The sequence below is a fragment of the Lissotriton helveticus genome, chromosome 1_1, assembly GCF_964261635.1.
Source record: "Lissotriton helveticus chromosome 1_1, aLisHel1.1, whole genome shotgun sequence".
Taxonomy (NCBI): Eukaryota; Metazoa; Chordata; class Amphibia; order Caudata; family Salamandridae; genus Lissotriton; species Lissotriton helveticus.
In genome coordinates, this window is record NC_136057.1 from 23,925,249 (window position 1) to 23,945,208 (window position 19,960).

Here is a 19,960-nt window from a genome sequence, read left to right on the forward strand (position 1 = left end):
ATTCCCCAAGTTCACCTATAGGAGCATTACATACACTCACTATATTTGTTTGAGAATTTTATGTACATTGGTGGATCTGCCGCCCTTTTATGATTTAAACTAAATCAAATAAAAGTATTGTTCATTCACATCCACTCACTCACCTATCCGAGCCTTGGATAGCCCCGTTCACCTTTAGACATTATAGATGTATCTGTTCCCTTGCAGGGGTCATTGATACCACAGATTCATCTCTGGAGGTCTGTTCACTTCTGTGTGCTGTGAATCTACAGGCATGAATCGTAGATTCACACATTCATTTATAGGAGTCTTAAGCCCTTGTTCCAACCTGTACATCCTGTGCCTCTTTTCCCACAGGTGGCTGAAGAGAAGGCCGAGGTGTCCTTCCGGTGTCGTCCGCTCCCTGAAGCCCACCCATCATGGCGCCCTCGCTGGAGCAGGCGTATCGGCGCCGCTGGTGGATGGCCTGCACGGCGGTCATCGAGAACCTCTTCTTCTCCGCAGTCCTGCTGGGCTGGGGCTCCCTCCTCATCATGCTGAAGAAAGAAGGCTTCTACTCTCAGCTCTGCAAAGGTAAGAGGTGGGCGGGGCTCGTGTGTGAGGGGGCAATGAGAGCGGAGGCCTGTAGTATGGGGGAGACACGGAAAACGAACCCAGGAGAGGAAGTGTGAGGACTCAGGGTTGGATTGGGATTCAAAATCGGCCCGGGCACGAAAACACTGCATCGGCGAAATTGTATTAACCTCTTGACCGCTCATGACGAGGTCCGCTCGTCATGAGCCACAGCGCTCTGTTGCTCATGACGAGCTGAGCTCGTCATGACCGCGCCCGTTACATGGAACGCTCGCACGCTGGGCTGATTCTCCTGCTGTGCTGCATGTTCCATTGGAACGAGCGCGGTCATGACGAGCTCAGCTCGTCGTGAGCACCGGAGCGCCGTGGCTTATGAAGAGCTGAGCTCGTCATGAGCATGGGGGCGCTGTACGCGCCCCCCCGCCCCCCAGCACAGCGGGGGAATCTCACCAGCGGCGAAGGGGTTAAAAAAAGGGGGGGGGGAGATACAAAGAAATGCACATATTTGTTTACACTGGTGACTGAAAACAAGTGAGGCCACTTCTGCTCAGGCCCCCTGCCCCCTAGGTATACGTACATTAATGGGCCGGCCCGGCGAGAGAAAGAAAGGGACACCTCTGCCTGTTGCTAAACGGGAGGTAATGGACACCCATCCGCCTCCAGAAAGGCCACTCGGGCACCCACGGGCCTCTGGCTGTATCCGAACAACAGCGACACCGCCCGAACCTGCCCCCAGACTGCTCCAAAAAACAGCCCACAGTTGGAACTCAGTTTAACAAAACAAGGGGACTTGGTGGGTTCGCTTTGGACCGCGGGTAGTTAGGTATTTCAAGGAACAGTGGTCCTAAGCATAGAAGGGATAATCACAAATAGTTTTTATAGACTTCAATAAGCACTATAAAGTTAATTCCTATGACCAGCCGGACAGGGAATGTTTATTAAATCGATGTATAGATATGAAAAAATGAAAACAAAACCAAATACATTGGGGCACAATCCTGTACCCACCATGAGGAAAAGAAGAATAGAAATATAGAGAAAGGAAATGAACGAAATAGCAGGCAATAACTTTGGAGCCAGTGGTGGCTTGCATCTTGTTACATAGTACAGCAAGCTCTAACGGTCAGTAACCACAATACATAGACAAAATGGTTAATTTGTAGTACTGTTTGTGAAAGTCGACGTTTCGATCCCACGCTCCTACATTAACGGGATCATCATCAGGACTAATTAATATAGTTGCCTGGTTTAAAACATTTGGCCAGTTGGAATAAGGGGAGAGAAAAAACAGAAAATAGTGACCCAGGAGAATCACATAAGGTTCAAGTTCCGGCATGTCAACAATAATCGATGGTGAGACGGACTATCTGTGACTCAATCTTTTAGAATTGTTCCATCAACCGGTGCTCGTAGTGCGAGGAGCAGGGGCCAGCACATTGTGAGTGCGGCTATGCAGTGGCTTTTCGGAAATGGGCGTGAAAACATGCTTCAAGGTTGTTTGTCGTCGTTTAATTGTGACTGACGGCAAAAGGTTATAACATGTGAACCGATGGCAGTGAAACAGTGAATAAAACTCACGGTGCAGTGAATGATCTGGACGCGCTCGAGAATTTAAGTGATAATTCCGAGCAGTCTGGGCGACAACGGTGTCCAGGGAGCAACGAGTTAATCCATAAGGGAATACCGTATTAATGGAGTAGGGTGAACGGCGCTGTTAATTCTGTGATTAGAGCGGCGCAGTTGGAACACAACTTGTGAATTGCAAGTTCATGGCAGTGTGAGTGAGCGGCGGGCGAGACGTGCCGCTAACCTTATTGTTTTTGAAACCCAAAGGAGTTAGGTCCTTAAGCGGCATTGCCCGGGCGCCCGCATTACCAATCTGACACTGGGTGAGGTGAACTAACAGCGGATAACGTTTTGAAAAGGATTTTCTGGGATAGGATGCACGGTGGGGCGCGTCCTTTACTAGACCCACAAACAGGGCGCCTTACTTCCGGTGAGTGAAGACACTTGATTGACATATTTTGAGATGATGGAATGTCTTCTGATTCCCTGTGAGGCCTGTGCTTTCCCTGTGACTGGGGGAGGGGCTGCAGCCAGGGGCAGGTGCAGCAGACGGACCGGTCCAAGCTCTTCACGTGTCCTGTCCAGGATCACACGTGTCACACTTCACTAGCGTCGTGAACGAGCTGCGAGTCATTGTGAACCTGTACGGCCGTAAATCCCGACACCGCAGCTGACGCCGCAGACGGGGCCCCGGAGGAATGCGGTGGGGGCCAGCCGGTGGGGAGGGGGCGGTCTGAAGCCTCCACCCCAGGCGCTGCACCTGCTCTGTGCACTCACACGTCACACGGTGTATTGACTCTCACCACAGCTGCAGGGCCTGGGGCACTCGCCAGGGGGCGCTGTGCTGGGTTCAAGGCAGAGCCGCCCGCCCCTCCCTGGTGAAGGTGCCCTGGGCCCGGCTGAACTCCGGTGACCCTCAGCGAGGAGGCCCGAGGCTGTCCCAGCGGGGCCGGGCTGGGGTCAGTCACCCCTGCACTGCAGCTGTCAGGACCGGCGACGTGGCCTAAGGGGATCATAGCTCCTGGAAGGAGACCCAACCTCTGCAAATATGGCGCTAATTGGGGCCCTGGCACATATGTATGCGTAAAGCCCCTAGGGAGCCAATCAGATGAGCCCTAACATAAAGGCAGAGTGAGGTAAGTAGAAGAATGAGGCCCAGATGCCACTTGAACCGTGGGGGGGTCATCCCCAGCCATGGTGAGCACGTGGGGGTCTGGAGTGGAACCTGCAGACCCCCTTATATCCCCAGTGGAGGGGGGTGGGGCCTCCTGCCCTTCCCAGTGACTGCCTGCCCTTGGTGGTTTGCCCTCTAGTTTCGCCTCCAGAGCATGGGTTGAGGGTGTATTTCATTCTATCCACATGTGTATAGAGCTTCCTGCCCTCGCTCAGGCGTCGAAGCGCTGACGGCGCAGCCCAGTGTTCGTGGTTCATCCAGGGGGGTTGGGGTGTTGGTTGGAGGAACCAGCGCTGAGCTCAGCAGCAAGACTTGAACCCAGAGACACATCCCCAGGGGTTCGGTGTGACCGTCAGTGGGGGCCCCTAGTGGGGGCCACGCGGGTGGGGTGGACAGGGGAGGGCAGGTGTTGGCAGGTGGCAGTACAGGCTTCCAGAGGGGGAGGCTGCCTTCTGCCCAGGTGTGGGCAGTTTGCAGGAGTAAGGTAGACAGACGTGCGGTTTAGAGGGGGGCAGAGGGTGCTGAGACAGGAGGGGGCAGAGGGAAGGCAAGGACAGGGCCACGAGGAGTGGACAGGGAAAGAATCCACAGCTCTGCGCCAGGGTCAGTGTTTCCATGGAGGTTTTAGAGACACAGAGGGCCCGATTCACAGAATGAATTTAAGACTCAATCCTAAACTTACTACTATTTTGGTATTCACAGAATGCAATTACTACTTTTGGCATTCACAGAAGTTAGGATTTTGTCTTAAGTTTGTCTTAAGACAGACTTAAAACAGATTTAAGACAGACTTAAGACAAAATCCTAACTTCTGTGAATGTCAAAAGTAGTAAGTGCATTCTGTGAATACCAAAATAGTAGTAAGTTTAGGATTGAGTCTTAAGTTCATTCTGTGAATCGGGCCCAGAGAGAGGAGGCTGTTAGAGATGCCACACCATCTGAGGATGGAAAGCCACAAAAAAAGAAACAGTATAGGAAAGGGGCCCAGGGCTCTGACCACAACCAGACCCCCCCTTGCAGAGTTCTACCCTGAGACCTCTGGGGGGCTGACACCCACCTGTACTACCTGAGCCCACTGGGAGCCAGGCAGACCCTCCACAAGAGGACATGGGCAGCAGTTCAGCCACAACCACCTGCTCAGGGCCCCCCAACCCACTCCCCTTACACGCAGAGCATTCCCTCCCACTCCCCTCACGCGCAGAGCAGAGTCCCCCCACTCCCCTCACGTGCAGAGCAGAGTTCCCCCCACTCCCCTCATGTGCAGAGCAGTCCCCCCCCACTCCCCTCACGCGCAGAGCAGAGTCCCCCCAATCCCCTCACGCGCAGAGCAGAGTCCCCCCCACTCCCCTCATGTGCAGAGCAGTCGCCCCCACTCCCCTCACGCGCAGAGCAGAGTCCCCCCAATCCCCTCATGCGCAGAGCAGAGTCCCCCCACTCCCCTCACGCGCAGAGCAGAGTCCCTCCAATCCCCTCACGCGCAGAGCAGAGTCCCCCCACTCCCCTCACGTGCAGAGCAGAGTCCCCCCCACTCCCCTCACGTGCCGATCAGAGTCCCCCCACTACCCTCACGCGCAGAGCATTCCCTCCCACTCCCCTCGCGCGCAGAGCAGAGTCCCCCGCAGAGCAGAGTCCCCCCACTCCCCTCACGCGCAGAGCAGAGTCCCCCCACTCCCCTCACGCACAGAGCAGAGTCCCCCCACTCCCCTCACGTGCAGAGCAGAGTCCCCCCACTCCCCTCACGCGCAGAGCAGAGTCCCCCCTCCCCTCACGCACAGAGCACTCTCTCCCACTCCCCTCACACGCAGAGCAGAGTCCCCCCCACTCTCCTCACGTGCAGAGCAGAGTTCCCCCCACTCCCCTCACGTGCAGAGCAGAGTCCCCCCACTCCCCTCACGCGCAGAGTAGAGTTCCCCCCACTCCCCTCATGTGCAGAGCAGTCCCCCCCACTCCCCTCACGTGCAGAGCAGAGTCCCCCCACTCCCCTCACGTGCAGAGCAGAGTCCCCCCCACTCCCCTCATGTGCAGAGCAGTCGCCCCCACTCCCCTCACGCGCAGAGCAGAGTCCCCCCAATCCCCTCACGCGCAGAGCAGAGTCCCCCCACTCCCCTCACGTGCAGAGCAGAGTCCCCACTCCCCCGACGTGCAGAGCAGAGTCCCCACTCCCCTCACGTGCAGAGCAGAGTCCCCCCACTCCCTCATGTGCAGAGCAGAGTTCCCCCCACTCCCCTCACGCGCAGAGCAGAGTCGCCCCCACTCCCCTCACGCGCAGAGCAGAGTCGCCCCCACTCCCCTCACGCGCAGAGCAGAGTCCCCCCACTCCCCTCACGCGCAGAGCAGAGTTCCCCCCACTCCCCTCACGCGCAGAGCAGAGTCGCCCCCACTCCCCTCACGCGCAGAGCAGAGTCGCCCCCACTCCCCTCACGCGCAGAGCAGAGTCCCCCCACTCCCCTCACGTGCAGAGCAGAGTTCCCCCCACTCCCCTCATGTGCAGAGCAGTCCCCCCCCACTCCCCTCACGCGCAGAGCAGAGTCCCCCCAATCCCCTCACGCGCAGAGCAGAGTCCCCCCCACTCCCCTCATGTGCAGAGCAGTCGCCCCCACTCCCCTCACGCGCAGAGCAGAGTCCCCCCAATCCCCTCACGCGCAGAGCAGAGTCCCCCCACTCCCCTCACGCGCAGAGCAGAGTCCCTCCAATCCCCTCACGCGCAGAGCAGAGTCCCCCCACTCCCCTCACGTGCAGAGCAGAGTCCCCCCCACTCCCCTCACGTGCCGATCAGAGTCCCCCCACTACCCTCACGCGCAGAGCATTCCCTCCCACTCCCCTCGCGCGCAGAGCAGAGTCCCCCGCAGAGCAGAGTCCCCCCACTCCCCTCACGCGCAGAGCAGAGTCCCCCCACTCCCCTCACGCACAGAGCAGAGTCCCCCCACTCCCCTCACGTGCAGAGCAGAGTCCCCCCACTCCCCTCACGCGCAGAGCAGAGTCCCCCCTCCCCTCACGCACAGAGCACTCTCTCCCACTCCCCTCACACGCAGAGCAGAGTCCCCCCCACTCTCCTCACGTGCAGAGCAGAGTTCCCCCCACTCCCCTCACGTGCAGAGCAGAGTCCCCCCACTCCCCTCACGCGCAGAGCAGAGTTCCCCCCACTCCCCTCATGTGCAGAGCAGTCCCCCCCACTCCCCTCACGTGCAGAGCAGAGTCCCCCCACTCCCCTCACGTGCAGAGCAGAGTCCCCCCCACTCCCCTCATGTGCAGAGCAGTCGCCCCCACTCCCCTCACGCGCAGAGCAGAGTCCCCCCAATCCCCTCACGCGCAGAGCAGAGTCCCCCCACTCCCCTCACGTGCAGAGCAGAGTCCCCACTCCCCTCACGTGCAGAGCAGAGTCCCCACTCCCCTCACGTGCAGAGCAGAGTCCCCCCACTCCCTCATGCACAGAGCAGAGTCCCCCCACTCCCTCATGTGCAGAGCAGAGTCCCCCCACTCCCCTCACGTGCAGAGCAGAGTCCCCCCACTCCCCTCACGTGCAGAGCAGAGTCCCCACTCCCCTCACGTGCAGAGCAGAGTCCCCCCACTCCCCTTACACGCAGAGCATTCCCTCCCACTCCCCTCACGCGCAGAGCAGAGTTCCCCCCACTCCCCTCACGCGCAGAGCAGAGTCCCCACTCCCCTCACGTGCAGAGCAGAGTCCCCACTCCCCTCACGTGCAGAGCAGAGTCCCCCCACTCCCTCATGCGCAGAGCAGAGTCCCCCCACTCCCTCATGTGCAGAGCAGAGTCCCCCCACTCCCCTCACGTGCAGAGCAGAGTCCCCACTCCCCTCACGTGCAGAGCAGAGTCCCCACTCCCCTCACGCGCAGAGCAGAGCTCTCTGAGGCAGATTTACACGGACTGGCGCATCTCTGCATATCAGCAAGGATGTGCCAGGTAAGATTACCCATGCGCCTCCACAGATGCACCGCATTTACAATGCGGCGCATCGTGGCGCAAGGATAAACAGATGCATGACGCATTTGATTGCGTAAGGGCGGCGTATTGCTGGAGTCGTGTCGCAAGCACGACGCAACTCCAGCAATGCTCAGGGGTTGCCCATACCTGACATGCTGCGTCACGCCTTACGCCTGCTTAAAGCAGGTGCAGGGTTTTGACGCAGCGGCGTCGGAAAAGTGACTCAGTGAAATGTGTAGATTTCATTGCGTCACTTTTCCGAATCCTTTTCCGACGGAACGTCCACCCTGCATACATTAAACCTGGCGCAGGTTTAATGTGGCGCAGGGCTTCACAACGTGATCCCTCTCCCTAGATGCGTCACATTGTAAACAAGGCACAACACGGTGCATGGTTTATGCCGCCGCTGCGTCACAGAAGTGATGCAACCACTGCGTAAATGTGTCGCAAGGGGCTTGTAAATCTGCCTCCTTGTTGTCTCTGGCGGGTTGCCGACTGGAGAGACGGAGTACTCTCCGTGGAATATCCAGTCGTTGTTAATAGATAGGACGAACCTTCAACCCACCAATAAGAATACTTCCCTTTGAATATCCAGTGTCATTGTTTTAGGATTTCATCATCTATTGGGCATTAATTTCCTTTGATGAAATTACTTCGGACAAAGATATCATAATTGCAATCCTTTTGGAAGTAAGTGATCGTGCCCTGGGGAAGTCTTGGGTGAATGCCCATACAGGGCAAAACACGTGTTGGCTTTTGTGGCTATCTGTTGTTGAGAAAAAGATTATGAGAACTGAAGTACTCATCTGACCAGATCTGGTATAATAAATCAAGTAGAACATTGGAGAAGAGCACTGTGTGGATTTAATGTTGGCATTAAAACACGGGTATTGCTCGAGACATTGATTTTGTTTTGCATATCATATGAGTGTAGACAATGTCTGCACTCGGTTAACAACGCTGGGTGGTCGTTGTTCAATGCCCTTGTGAGCATTCTCATACGTGATTGAATTGAATTTATTGTGCTAATACACTCAGGTGGTGAACAGCGTTTACAACGCAACTTTTACCACGCAGTACCTTTACCACGCAACTTTTACAACGCAAGTCGTTACAACGACTTGCGCTGGGGGGCGCTCTAGGATAGGGAATAGTTTAATTTACTATCCAAAACCTTCCCTACTATCCACGGGGACTGGAGTTGGAATAGTAAATTAAACTATTCACTATCCAGCGCCCCCCATTGCAAGTCGTTGTAACGACTTGCGTTGTAAAACCTGCGTGATAAAGGCATGTGTTGTAAATGCATGCGTAGTAACGACATACATCCCACTCAGGTATATCAAACTTCGCAATAAGTACCCCACCACCTGTCAACTTTGTTTATGTGATAGATGTATGCCCCTAGGTTCCATCAGGGTGAGAGACGGATGCCCCAAGGTACCTCCGCATGAGAGATGGATGCCCTGAGATTAAGGGTGGGCGTTGTTGGCGGACTACCATTATGCGGAATTTGGGAATTGATAAAAAATTCTGTGAACTCCACTCAGCTCCGTTCCATCTCACCCCAATTAATGAAACAGAAACATCACATACCTTTGACAAAACAAGTAACTCTATCATTGCATGCAAAAATACATATAGTGATCTCACAAAAGCAAAAATGAAAATTACAGCAAGCAGTGAGAGAGGTGATGATTTTGGGATCCCCCCTAACCTAGGGAGAGAACCAAACAGATGCCTTGAACACAAAGAGCACATCTTGCTAACTGATTCAGTGGTGGTCCCATCCTCTTAGGACCCCCCCGAGCACAGTTATGGGCAAAAATACAATCCCAACCAAAGGCCCTGCAAAGCATTATGGGACAATATTCTAGGGTGCAGTGAATATTATAGTATCCAATACCAAAACACTTCTCAAGGGGCAGGCTCTCCGGTTCAGCAGCTGAGAGCTTACATTATAATATTCACTAAACTCTAGCATATATCCTAGCTTTTAGGACATTACTATTTTAATTCCGCACCTTTAAGTCATTGGTTCTACGAGTCAGTGCATGAGCTGCAGACCAGGGTTCGGAAACAGAAGGCCATATCCTAAGCATGTGTGCTGGTGCAGGGTAAAGCTGTGTCTGTTTTTAAGACATGAATATTTTCTCAGTTTAGGAGTAGTAAAGTTAGGACTCCTAACTTTACTACTCCTAAACTGAGAAAAATCCTAACTTTAAGACTTTCGGTATTCACAGAAGGCATTTAGGAGTCCTACAGTTAGGAGTCCTAACTTTACTCCTGTAAACAGTGTAGGGGGGAGGGGGCGGGTGCAGTGAAGGCCACGTGTACTGAGGCCTGGGGGAGGAGGCTCTGGGAACCGACGGGGCCCCTCCCTCACTGGCAAGAGGAACTGTGTACAGAGGGCCCCTCCCTCACCGCCTTGGGGCCTCCCACATCAGTAGAAAGGTAGTGGAGGTGGGACTGTGTACAAACAGGGCCCCTCCCTCTCCACCCTCTGGCAGGAGGGCCTGTGTATAAACGGGGCCCCTCCCTCATGGGGCCCCTCCTTCACAGCCCCCAGGGCAGGAGGCACTGTGTACACTGGGGCCCCTCCCTCATCTCCCTGGCTGACAGATACCCATGGTTAACTCTCTCAGTGCCAGGCCTCATCCACAGGGTGAAGAATCCTTCCTTCCAGTGCCAGAGTGGCCTGTGTTTGAGGGGGCCTCTTGCCCTGGGGTGAGGGAGGTGGTGTGGGCACCCACCCAGGGCGCCCCCTGGCTGGGCCATGAACTCAGGGGCACCTCTGGCTGTTTAATGAAAGTGTTTAATGAATGTGTGTGGGGTAGAGCTGGGTGTCTGTGTTTTTAAGACATTGCTATCCTGAAGCCACTCAGTTCACTCAGAGGTTCTGTGTTAGTGCATGAGCTGCAGACAGCACAGCTCAGAAACAGGAAGCCACATCCTAAGCATGTGTGCCAGTGCAGGGTAGAGCTGTGTCTGTGTTTAGACATTACTATTCTGAAGCCACACAGTTCACTCACAGGTTGTAGGAGTTAGTGCATGAGCTGCAGACTGCACAGCTCGGCCTCCTTCCTATGTCTGCTGGTGCCCGGTAGAGCTGTGTGTCTGTTTTTAAGACAGTGCATTTAGTGCCAATACAGGCAACACACTCAAAATGAAGAACATAGCAGGCAGGTCAATAAATAAACACACAAGACAAGTTTGTTGGGAAACATTTTGCTGCAGGTTTATTTCATACAAGAGGTATATGCCAACGTGGTGGGTTAAACTTACAGGCGATCCAAGGGCACGCAGCAGTGACTAACCTAAGCTGCCACGCCGCCTGATGAGTTAAACTGCACGCAACCCACGCGATCGGTGCTACCCTTTATGTGGGGACTATCCCCCTTACATAGCATGGACCACCAGTCCGTCATAACAACACTCACACCTTTTTAGGGGCGGAGCGTGTCCAGGCAAGCCCCCGGTGGATGTATGACGTTACAACGCATACTTTTACAACGCCTACCTTTACAACGCGGTTTTTACAACGCATACCATTACAACGCATAATGCTTTTAGGCGCTGGATAGTGAATAGTTTAATTTACTATTCCAACTCCAGTCCCCGTGGATAGTAGGGAAGGTTATTGGATAGTAAATTAACCTATTCCCTATCCTAGAGCGCCCCCCAGAGCAATGCGTTGTAATAGTTTGCGTTGTAACAGTTGCGTTGTAATGGTAGGTCGTTGTAAAAGTTTTGTTGTAAAGGTTGTATACTGCCCCCGGTTGCTCAGACTTACAACCGCCCGAAGGACTAGCGGGGCGCCGTTGTTTTCCTCCAGGGTCCTGCTGTAAAGACTCTGGGAATTATTTGGCATATGCACCTCTATTTTGCTCCTGCAGAGGGTACCCCGATGTACCATTCAGCCTCCGGACCGCCCTGTAACTCCGCCGGCAACACAAATGAACAAGTTAACATGTTCCTCCGCTAGCTATACACCCCAGCCAACACGCCAAGTATGCGGAAGGGAGGAAGACGGCGTGACCAGAAGGCACAACAGAGAAGCCAGGTGGTCGGGGGCAGATATAGGTTCCTGGCCCCCACCCTCCACTGGCCCGGAAGTGATGTGTGGCCCCCACCGGAATTAGGGGACTCCTGGAGGGTCCCATCACTAGACATGATGTTGTGCCTAATGTGGCACTAGGGTGCATGCCCTCTTGAGTGGGTACACTGCGTGTGCCACGGGCAGCCTCAATTCTAATGCCACACATTTAACTCAAAGGGTCTACGAGATAGTGCATGAGCTGCAGACAGCACAGCTCGGAAACAGGAGGGCACATCCTAAACATGATGTGCTGGTGCAGGGAGAGCGTGGAGTCTGCTTTTAAGACATCACACTGTTAATATGCCTCACATTTCACTCAGAGGTTCTAAGAGTTACTGCATGAGCTGCAGACAGCACAGCTTGGAAACAGGCGGCTACATCATAAGCGTGTGTGCTGGTGCAGGCTAGAGCTGTGTATGTTTTTAATAGGTTTCTATTCTAAAGCCACACATTTAAGTCAGAGGTTCTAGTGGAGAAGTGTGGCTCACTGGTTAGAGGAGGCAGACCCTGAAGCAGAGGTCTGACCCAGGACCAGGGTTCAATTCCTGACGCGGCAGGGTCTTGAGCCCAAATATCCACGGACTCGATAATTCTCGTTTCGGTGCCTACTGGAATCATGGGTTCACACTCTGCAGCTCTGGGCATCAGCTTGCTTAATCTCCACTACGGCCCCCCCCCGCGGTGGGATGCCTGGCTTTCATCTTGGGGGTGCCCAGTACGGGTATCTCACAGGGATAAAGCCAGGATGGGTTCCCAAGGCAAGTGCCGAGATGCCTACGGTTAATTGAGTGCTATATAAGAACGCATAATAATACGAGTAAGTGCATGAGCTGCAGACAGCACAGCTCGGAAACAGGAGGCCACATCATAAGCGTGTGTGCTGGTGCAGGGCAGAGATGTGTGTCTGTTTTAATGCCGCACATTTAAGTCATTGGTTCTAGGCGTTAGTGCATGAGCTGCAGACCAGGGCTCGGTAACAGGGAGAGTCAGACACTACTCCCCGCTTCCGGGCATTGTTGTCTGCACAGCATGCTTTATCTCAGAGACATTCCCAGTGAAGTGTGCATGCATCAGACAGTGTAGGACAGCCAGCTCTGCGTGCAGCAGCGCACACATACACACTGCCCTACCTTTAGGACCCAGCCCTGGGGGAGCCGCCACTCCGCAACAGTGGGACCAAACCCTCCCCTGGGGCCAGGGGACCCGCCTCCTACGTTCATTCACACCTGAGCTGCTCAGAGGCCAGCACAGGTGACAGAAGACAGTACAAGACCAGCAGGTTTTGTCAAAGAAAACACAGTGAGCGAATAAAGCAGCGCAGAGGTCGCACGTGTGCAGACCGCTGTCTAGGGGGTGTGCCCTGTGTCAGAAATGAGTGTGGTGCAGCTACAGGCTCATTGTGCAGCTACAGGCTCATTGTGCAGCTACAGGCTCACCGTGCAGCTACAGGCTCACCGTGCAGCTACAGGCTCATTGTGCAGCTACAGCCTCACCGTGCAGCTACAGGCTCATTGTGCAGCTACAGGCTCACCGTGCAGCTACAGGCTCATTGTGCAGCTACAGGCTCATTGTGCAGCTACAGGCTCATTGTGCAGCTACAGGCTCATCGTGCAGCTACAGGCCCATTGTGCAGCTACAGGCCCATCGTGCAGCTTCAGGCTCATTGTGCAGCCACTGGCACATGATGCAGCTACAGGATCATCGTGCAGCTACAGGCCCATTGTGCAGCTAGAGGCTCATTGTTCAGCTACAGGCTCATCGTGCAGGTACAGGCTCATCGTGCAGCTACAGGTCCATCGTGCAGCTTCAGGCTCATTGTGCAGCTACAGGCTCACCGTGCAGCTACAGGCTCACCGTGCAGCTACAGGCTCATTGTGCAGCTACAGGCTCACCGTGCAGCTACAGGCTCATTGTGCAGCTACAGGCTCACTGTGCAGCTACAGGCTCATTGTGCAGCTACAGGCTCACCGTGCAGCTACAGGCTCATTGTGCAGCTACAGGCTCATTGTGCAGCTACAGGCTCATTGTGCAGCTACAGGCTCATCGTGCAGCTACAGGCCCATTGTGCAGCTACAGGCCCATTGTGCAGCTGCAGGCTCATTGTGCAGCTGCAGGTCCATCGTGCAGCTTCAGGCTCATTGTGCAGCCACTGGCACATGATGCAGCTACAGGATCATCGTGCAGCTACAGGCCCATTGTGCAGCTACAGGCTCATTGTGCAGCTACAGGCTCATCGTGCAGGTACAGGCTCATCGTGCAGCTACAGGTCCATCGTGCAGCTACAGGCTCATTGTGCAGCTACAGGCTCACCGTGCAGCTACAAGCTCATTGTGCAGCTACAGGCTCACCGTGCAGCTACAGGCTCATTGTGCAGCTACAGGCTCATTGTGCAGCTACAGGCTCATTGTGCAGCTACAGGCTCATCGTGCAGCTACAGGCCCATTGTGCAGCTACAGGCCCATTGTGCAGCTGCAGGCTCATTGTGCAGCTGCAGGTCCATCGTGCAGCTTCAGGCTCATTGTGCAGCCACTGGCACATGATGCAGCTACAGGATCATCGTGCAGCTACAGGCCCATTGTGCAGCTACAGGCTCATTGTGCAGCTACAGGCTCATCGTGCAGCTACAGGCCCATTGTGCAGCTACAGGCTCATTGTGCAGCTACAGGCTCGTCGTGCAGCTACAGGCTCATCGTGCAGCTACAGGCTCACCATGCAGCTACAGGCTCATCGTGCAGCTACAGGCCCATTGTGCAGCTGCAGGCTCATTGTGCAGCTGCAGGTCCATCGTGCAGCTTCAGGCTCATTGTGCAGCCACTGGCACATGATGCAGCTACAGGATCATCATGCAGCTACAGGCTCATTGTGCAGCTACAGGCTCATCGTGCAGCTACAGGCCCATTGTGCAGCTGCAGGCTCATTGTGCAGCTGCAGGTCCATCGTGCAGCTTCAGGCTCATTGTGCAGCCACTGGCACATGATGCAGCTACAGGATCATCGTGCAGCTACAGGCCCATTGTGCAGCTACAGGCTCATTGTGCAGCTACAGGCTCATCGTGCAGCTACAGGCCCATTGTGCAGCTACAGGCTCATTGTGCAGCTACAGGCTCATCGTGCAGCTACAGGCCCATTGTGCAGCTACAGGCCCATTGTGCAGCTACAGGCCCATTGTGCAGCTACAGGCCCATTGTGCAGCTACAGGCTCATTGTGCATCTACTGGCTCATTGTGCAGCTACAGGCTCACTGTGCAGCTACAGGCTCATTGTGCAGCTACAGGCTCATTGTGCAGCTACAGGCTCATTGTGCAGCTGCAGGTCCATCGTGCAGCTTCAGGCTCATTGTGCAGCCACTGGCACATGATGCAGCTACAGGATCATCGTGCAGGGCTCATCGTGCAGCTAGAGGCCCATTGTGCAGCTACAGGCTCATTGTGCAGCTACAGGCTCATCGTGCAGCTACAGGCCCATTGTGCAGCTACAGGCTCATTGTGCAGCTACAGGCTCATCGTGCAGCTACAGGCCCATTGTGCAGCTACAGGCCCATTGTGCAGCTACAGGCCCATTGTGCAGCTACAGGCTCATGTTGCAGCTACAGGCTCACCGTGCAGCTACAGGCTCATTGTGCAGCTACAGGCTCACCGTGCAGCTACAGGCTCATTGTGCAGCTACAGGCTCACCGTGCAACTACAGGCTCATTGTGCAGCTACAGGCTCATTGTGCAGCTGCAGGTCCATCGTGCAGCTTCAGGCTCATTGTGCAGCCACCGGCACATGATGCAGCAACAGGATCATCGTGCAGCGCTCATCGTGCAGCTACAGGCCCATTGTGCAGCTACAGGCTCATTGTGCAGCTACAGGCTCATCGTGCAGCTACAGGCCCATTGTGCAGCTACAGGCCCATTGTGCAGCTACAGGCCCATTGTGCAGCTACAAGCTCATCGTACAGCTACAGGCTCATCGTGCAGCTACAGGCTCATCGTGCAGCTACAGGCCCATTGTGCAGCTACAGGCCCATTGTGCAGCTACAGGCACATCATGCAGCCACAGACGTGTCATGCATCTATAGGTCTATCAGTGTCATCTGGGTCTGGTGGTTCAGGGGACTAATGCCTCCACCGCAGGGGCCTGTGTTTGACCTCATGGTTACAGGTTCAAATCCCGGCGGGTCCACTCAGCCTTTCATCCATCTGAGGTCGATAACATGAGTATCATTGAGTTGGGTAACAATAAACATCTGTAATGCAGCGCCAAGAGACCTGTGGGTGAACGTGCGCTTTACAAATACTTATGTTATGTGCAGCTACAGGCCCGTTGTGCAGCCACAGGTTCACAGTGCAGCCATAGGCTCCTCGTACAGTTACAGGCTCATCGTGCAGCTACTGGCTCGTCGTGCAGCTACAGGCTCATTGTGCGCCCTTCCCTGGTGTTCCTGGTTTATCTCCAAACTGTGGGCTGAGCACATTTTTCCATTTGTGAAGTAAACATAATCTAAGTGCTGTGACACCCTGTTGATGTGGGTTTAAAATGCTCTTAAGATGCCCTTGGAGATCTTCCTGGGGAAACAACACAGGGTGGCAGTGAATGTTAAGAAGAGAGTGTGACAAAGACTGATGTGATTGTATCTGCTCCTCAACTTGAAATCAAGTCTTTACAGGAGCTACAGAAACCCACAGACACCTCTGGGGCCACATTTTCAAGTTTACTTATATAATTTAATGCAGGAAATGCTCGCTGGTGTGATCTTGGTCCCTCTTGTACAAAAATTCAAATTAAGAAATCCTAAATTGAGACTAATGAGGATTTCAAGTTTTGACTTTCTTATTTTTCTTATTTACAGTTTGCAACCCACTATGATTGGCCACAGTCACAGGGATGGTGTCCTGCTGGGGTCAGCAGACCACCTTGTCCTTCAAAGCATTTAATAAAGCAAACTTTTTTTTAATGCAGTCTGTTTTCCTTAAAAAAAATGAGTTGCATGTAAAAAAAATAAAAAAAGTTGCACAAATCTTTTTAGTAGTCGACCGTGATCAACCCCCAGTGCGGCACCCTGACCAGAAAGACGGAGGAGGCCGATGATCGTGCAGCAAAGGGGGGGCGAGCTGGAGGCTCACGCAGAGCGACGCGGTGCAACTGCAGATGTCGGCAGGTTAAGGCAGCTTTCGGTCGCTGAAGTTTTCTCCTGTGCTGCCGCCACCACTGCCATCAGGTTAAGGCCGCCCGCGAGCCGGGCTGCAGCTGAGATCGACTTTCTGGAAATGGGGGAGCTCAATTGACTGCTCCGCCCGCCGATACATTGTTGCAACAGCAGCCCAGAGCGGGCTGTGTGGAATGGATTCTCCCCAGTTGGAACAGCCGCCCCCAGGCACTACACCTGATGAGGAGAGCAGCTGTATCCCTGGATCACAAGGGACGCTTGGACCCCTGTTAGCCTCGGAGCCCCCTGTGGAAGCGATGGTAAGAAAAAACTATAGTTCTTTATCTATATCTGCAAATACTTTGTTGGGTGGGACCAGAGTACAAGGAACCCTACAAGCACCCTGGCTCAATTATCCGCGGGGATCACCAGAATCAGAAGATATATTTTACTCCCTCACGGATGACTCTGATATTTCGGTCTCAAGCGGGGGGCTCACAGAAGAAGACTCTGGGTGGGAGGATTCATCACAGGATTTCCACTCAAAAACAAGGGACCAAGTCTAAGGCAAACATTCAAGGACAAAATACCTATACCAGTGCGTCCCGTAGACTGAGATGGGATTGTTCCTCCACCAGACAAATATATATCGAGCACGTGGGTGCACAATTCGCACTACAGGAGGGTTCCACTGATTCCAAAGTCCACCCCTTTATAGACCTATATCATGCCACTTTGAAACAGATGCAGGGCGAGACTCGACAGGAGAAGCGCAGGGCGCATCAAACAACTAAAAAGCTACAGGGGTCAATCCGGAAAGTGAGTAAGATCTGCAACAAAATGAAAGAAATGATGACTCATGTCGAAGACAGGGCAGCAGCTGTAGAGGGAGAAGTCGAGAAGCTCCAGACATGTGAAGAGGCACAAGACAAGCAGGTGGCAGAGTGGCAGATGTAATGTGGAAACTTGAGGATTTCGAGAACCAGCAACGCCGAAACAACCGTAGGTTCCTGGGGCTAGCTGAGAATGTCGAGGGTCACGATCGAGAGCATTTATGGTGGGCCTCCTAAAGGGCACTTTTCCTGACTTATCACACTGGAACTGTGATGCTGAGGTACAACGAGCACACCCCTTCCCCTTGATGCTGCAGAAAAATAATCTGGTTGGACAGGCAGAACGGCCCAGGGCAGTCTTAGTTTTTTGTTGCCAACTTTCATCATCGACAGGCTATTTCAGACAAAGCAAGGCCAGATACTAAATGCTCTTTTGAGGGCCATACATTTTTTGCTCGACCAGATTTCTGCCGCACCACTGTCGAAAGGAGGTGGAGGTTACGCCAAATGACCTCACCTTTCCAGTCAATACGCTGTGAAGCCCATCTTCTGAGCCCAGCTCGGCTCAAGGTAATCTCGAATGGAAGGGTACGGATGTTCACATCACAAATGAAGGCCCAGGACTAGCTGAAGGAAGCAAAAGGAAGCGCTAGTACATCATGACTGGAGCAACAGAGGTCTGCAATAGGCTAACTTTGCAGGACATCCATGGTGGTGACATTTAATGGGATTTGCTTTACTTCTGAGGAGAATTTCTTTCTTAAATAAGCCCACTTTGATGAATTTGTTTGAACATTCTAGGAATTTTGGGATGTGTTTTCATTCATCACATAAGGTCATTGCTGACCTATTTGCTAGTGTATGGGGTGGTTGGGGGAGGGGATAGGGATGGGGGAGATGGGGGTGAAGAGGGGGGGCACGGTTGGGTGGGGGGACCTCAATGCAGGATGTGGTGGGAGGGGAAAAACACACAAAACATGGTACATGAGGATTCCTACAAAGAGTGGAAAAGGAGAGGGGATATTGTTGGTGCAATGTTAAAATGGGTCAATAAACAAACAGACACAGTTTATTTTATCCAGAAACACAGTTACTATTATAGTTGATGAGTATTCGGATAGCAACAGAAAATATATGCGGCTTGAATGATTAGGCTAAGAGACAGAAGGCAGCAATCGATTTGGAAACACTTTGCGCCGATATTCATTGTCTACAGGAGATTTACTTAGAGGGTGCTAGGGGGAAGCTAATGGAGCAGCTTGGGTAGAAACTTATCGCCAAACACTATACAAGGAGCTACAACCAGAGGGGTTGCCATCTTGTCCCGGAGGCAGGATATAAAATATAAGAGATGTAAGTCGGGTACGCTGGGAGTCTGGGTGTTAGCGGAATGCCTTTATCACAATGCCATATTTACTATATGCTCAGTATAGGGGTCCACCGGGTTGATCCTGAAGTTATGGACTTTCTTAATACTGAGCTGGCACTGTGAACTTCTCCTGTTATACTTTGTGGGGATTGGAGTATCAATGGCTTGGGTGGGCTGTGGGCGGAACCCAGTGGTAAATACAAAGGTCAAAAGAGGAAGGTCTTAAGTCTGTCTTAAGTTTGTCTTAAGACAAACTTAAGACAAAATCCTGACTTCTGTGAATACCAAAAGTAGTAAGTGCATTCTGTGAATGCCATAAGTAGTAAGTGCATTCAGTGAATACTAAAATAGTAGTAAGTTTAGGATTGAGTCTTAAGTTCATTCTGTGAATCGGGCCCTTTGTACATGAGACCCTGTGTGTCATAAGCAGATTTCAGGTTTGAACCCTAGCAATGACAGCACAGCCTTTCATCCTAACAAGGTTGATACAAAGCGTGATGTCTTTTCCCGGCGCCCTGGGGCAGTATGTACTCGGATGCTCTGGTTTCCTATTGGTCTCCTCTGGTGTCGTGTGTATGTTGTTGGCTGGTGCGTTACTTCCTTTGCACACTTGGAGCCTCATTTATGAAAAGTGACGCATCGCTGCGAGAAAACAACGATGCATCACTTTTCACTGCGCCCTCCTTGCGACACCAATGATGCATCATATTTACAGTATGACGCATCATGGCACAAGGAGTTACAGATACGTCAGTATTTCTGATGTATCTGTAGGCACAAAAGTGATGCAACTCCGCAATGGTTCATTACACATGGGCAAGTCCCATGTGAAAGGGCCTGCGTCAGTCTTACGCCTGTCATGAGGCAGGCGTAAGATATTGACGCATTTGCGTTCTAGAAGTGGCGCAGTGAAATCTGGTAGATTTCACGGCGTCACTTCTACGACCGTTTCTTGCGTTGGAACACCCCCTCTTGCATACATTATACCTGACGCAGGTGACCGATGAGAGGGGTCGCCCCTGGTTGCGGGTTCCAGGACCTGAGCCCAGAGAGCTCGAACCCTTGTGTCTGTTGCATCACAGCCCCAAAAGGAAGACGGGAAGATGCTGCAACCTGGAGTGGATTCAAGTGGGTTTGAGGTGGATCAGTCACTGATCGTTCTGCACTGCAGCCAAGAGAGGAAGTGAGGTCACTGGCGATGGTCCCTCACCTCAGGGGGCTTTGTTTCAGTGAGGTGACTGGCGTTAGGGGGCTTGGGCATTCACGCCCTAAGGGT

General features: G+C 53.4%; 1 protein-coding gene across 1 annotated transcript in view; it reads left to right on the forward strand.

The window, feature by feature from the left end:
* SLC43A1 (solute carrier family 43 member 1) overlaps nt 1-19,960 on the forward strand; it is a 318,420-nt gene that overhangs the window by 74,013 nt on the left and 224,447 nt on the right. Inside the window, exon 2 of the mRNA XM_078674204.1 lies at nt 358-573. Within this exon, the coding sequence (XP_078530330.1) occupies nt 420-573 (154 nt within the window). The 5' untranslated portion in view covers nt 358-419. The remainder of the gene's footprint in view (nt 1-357; nt 574-19,960) is intronic.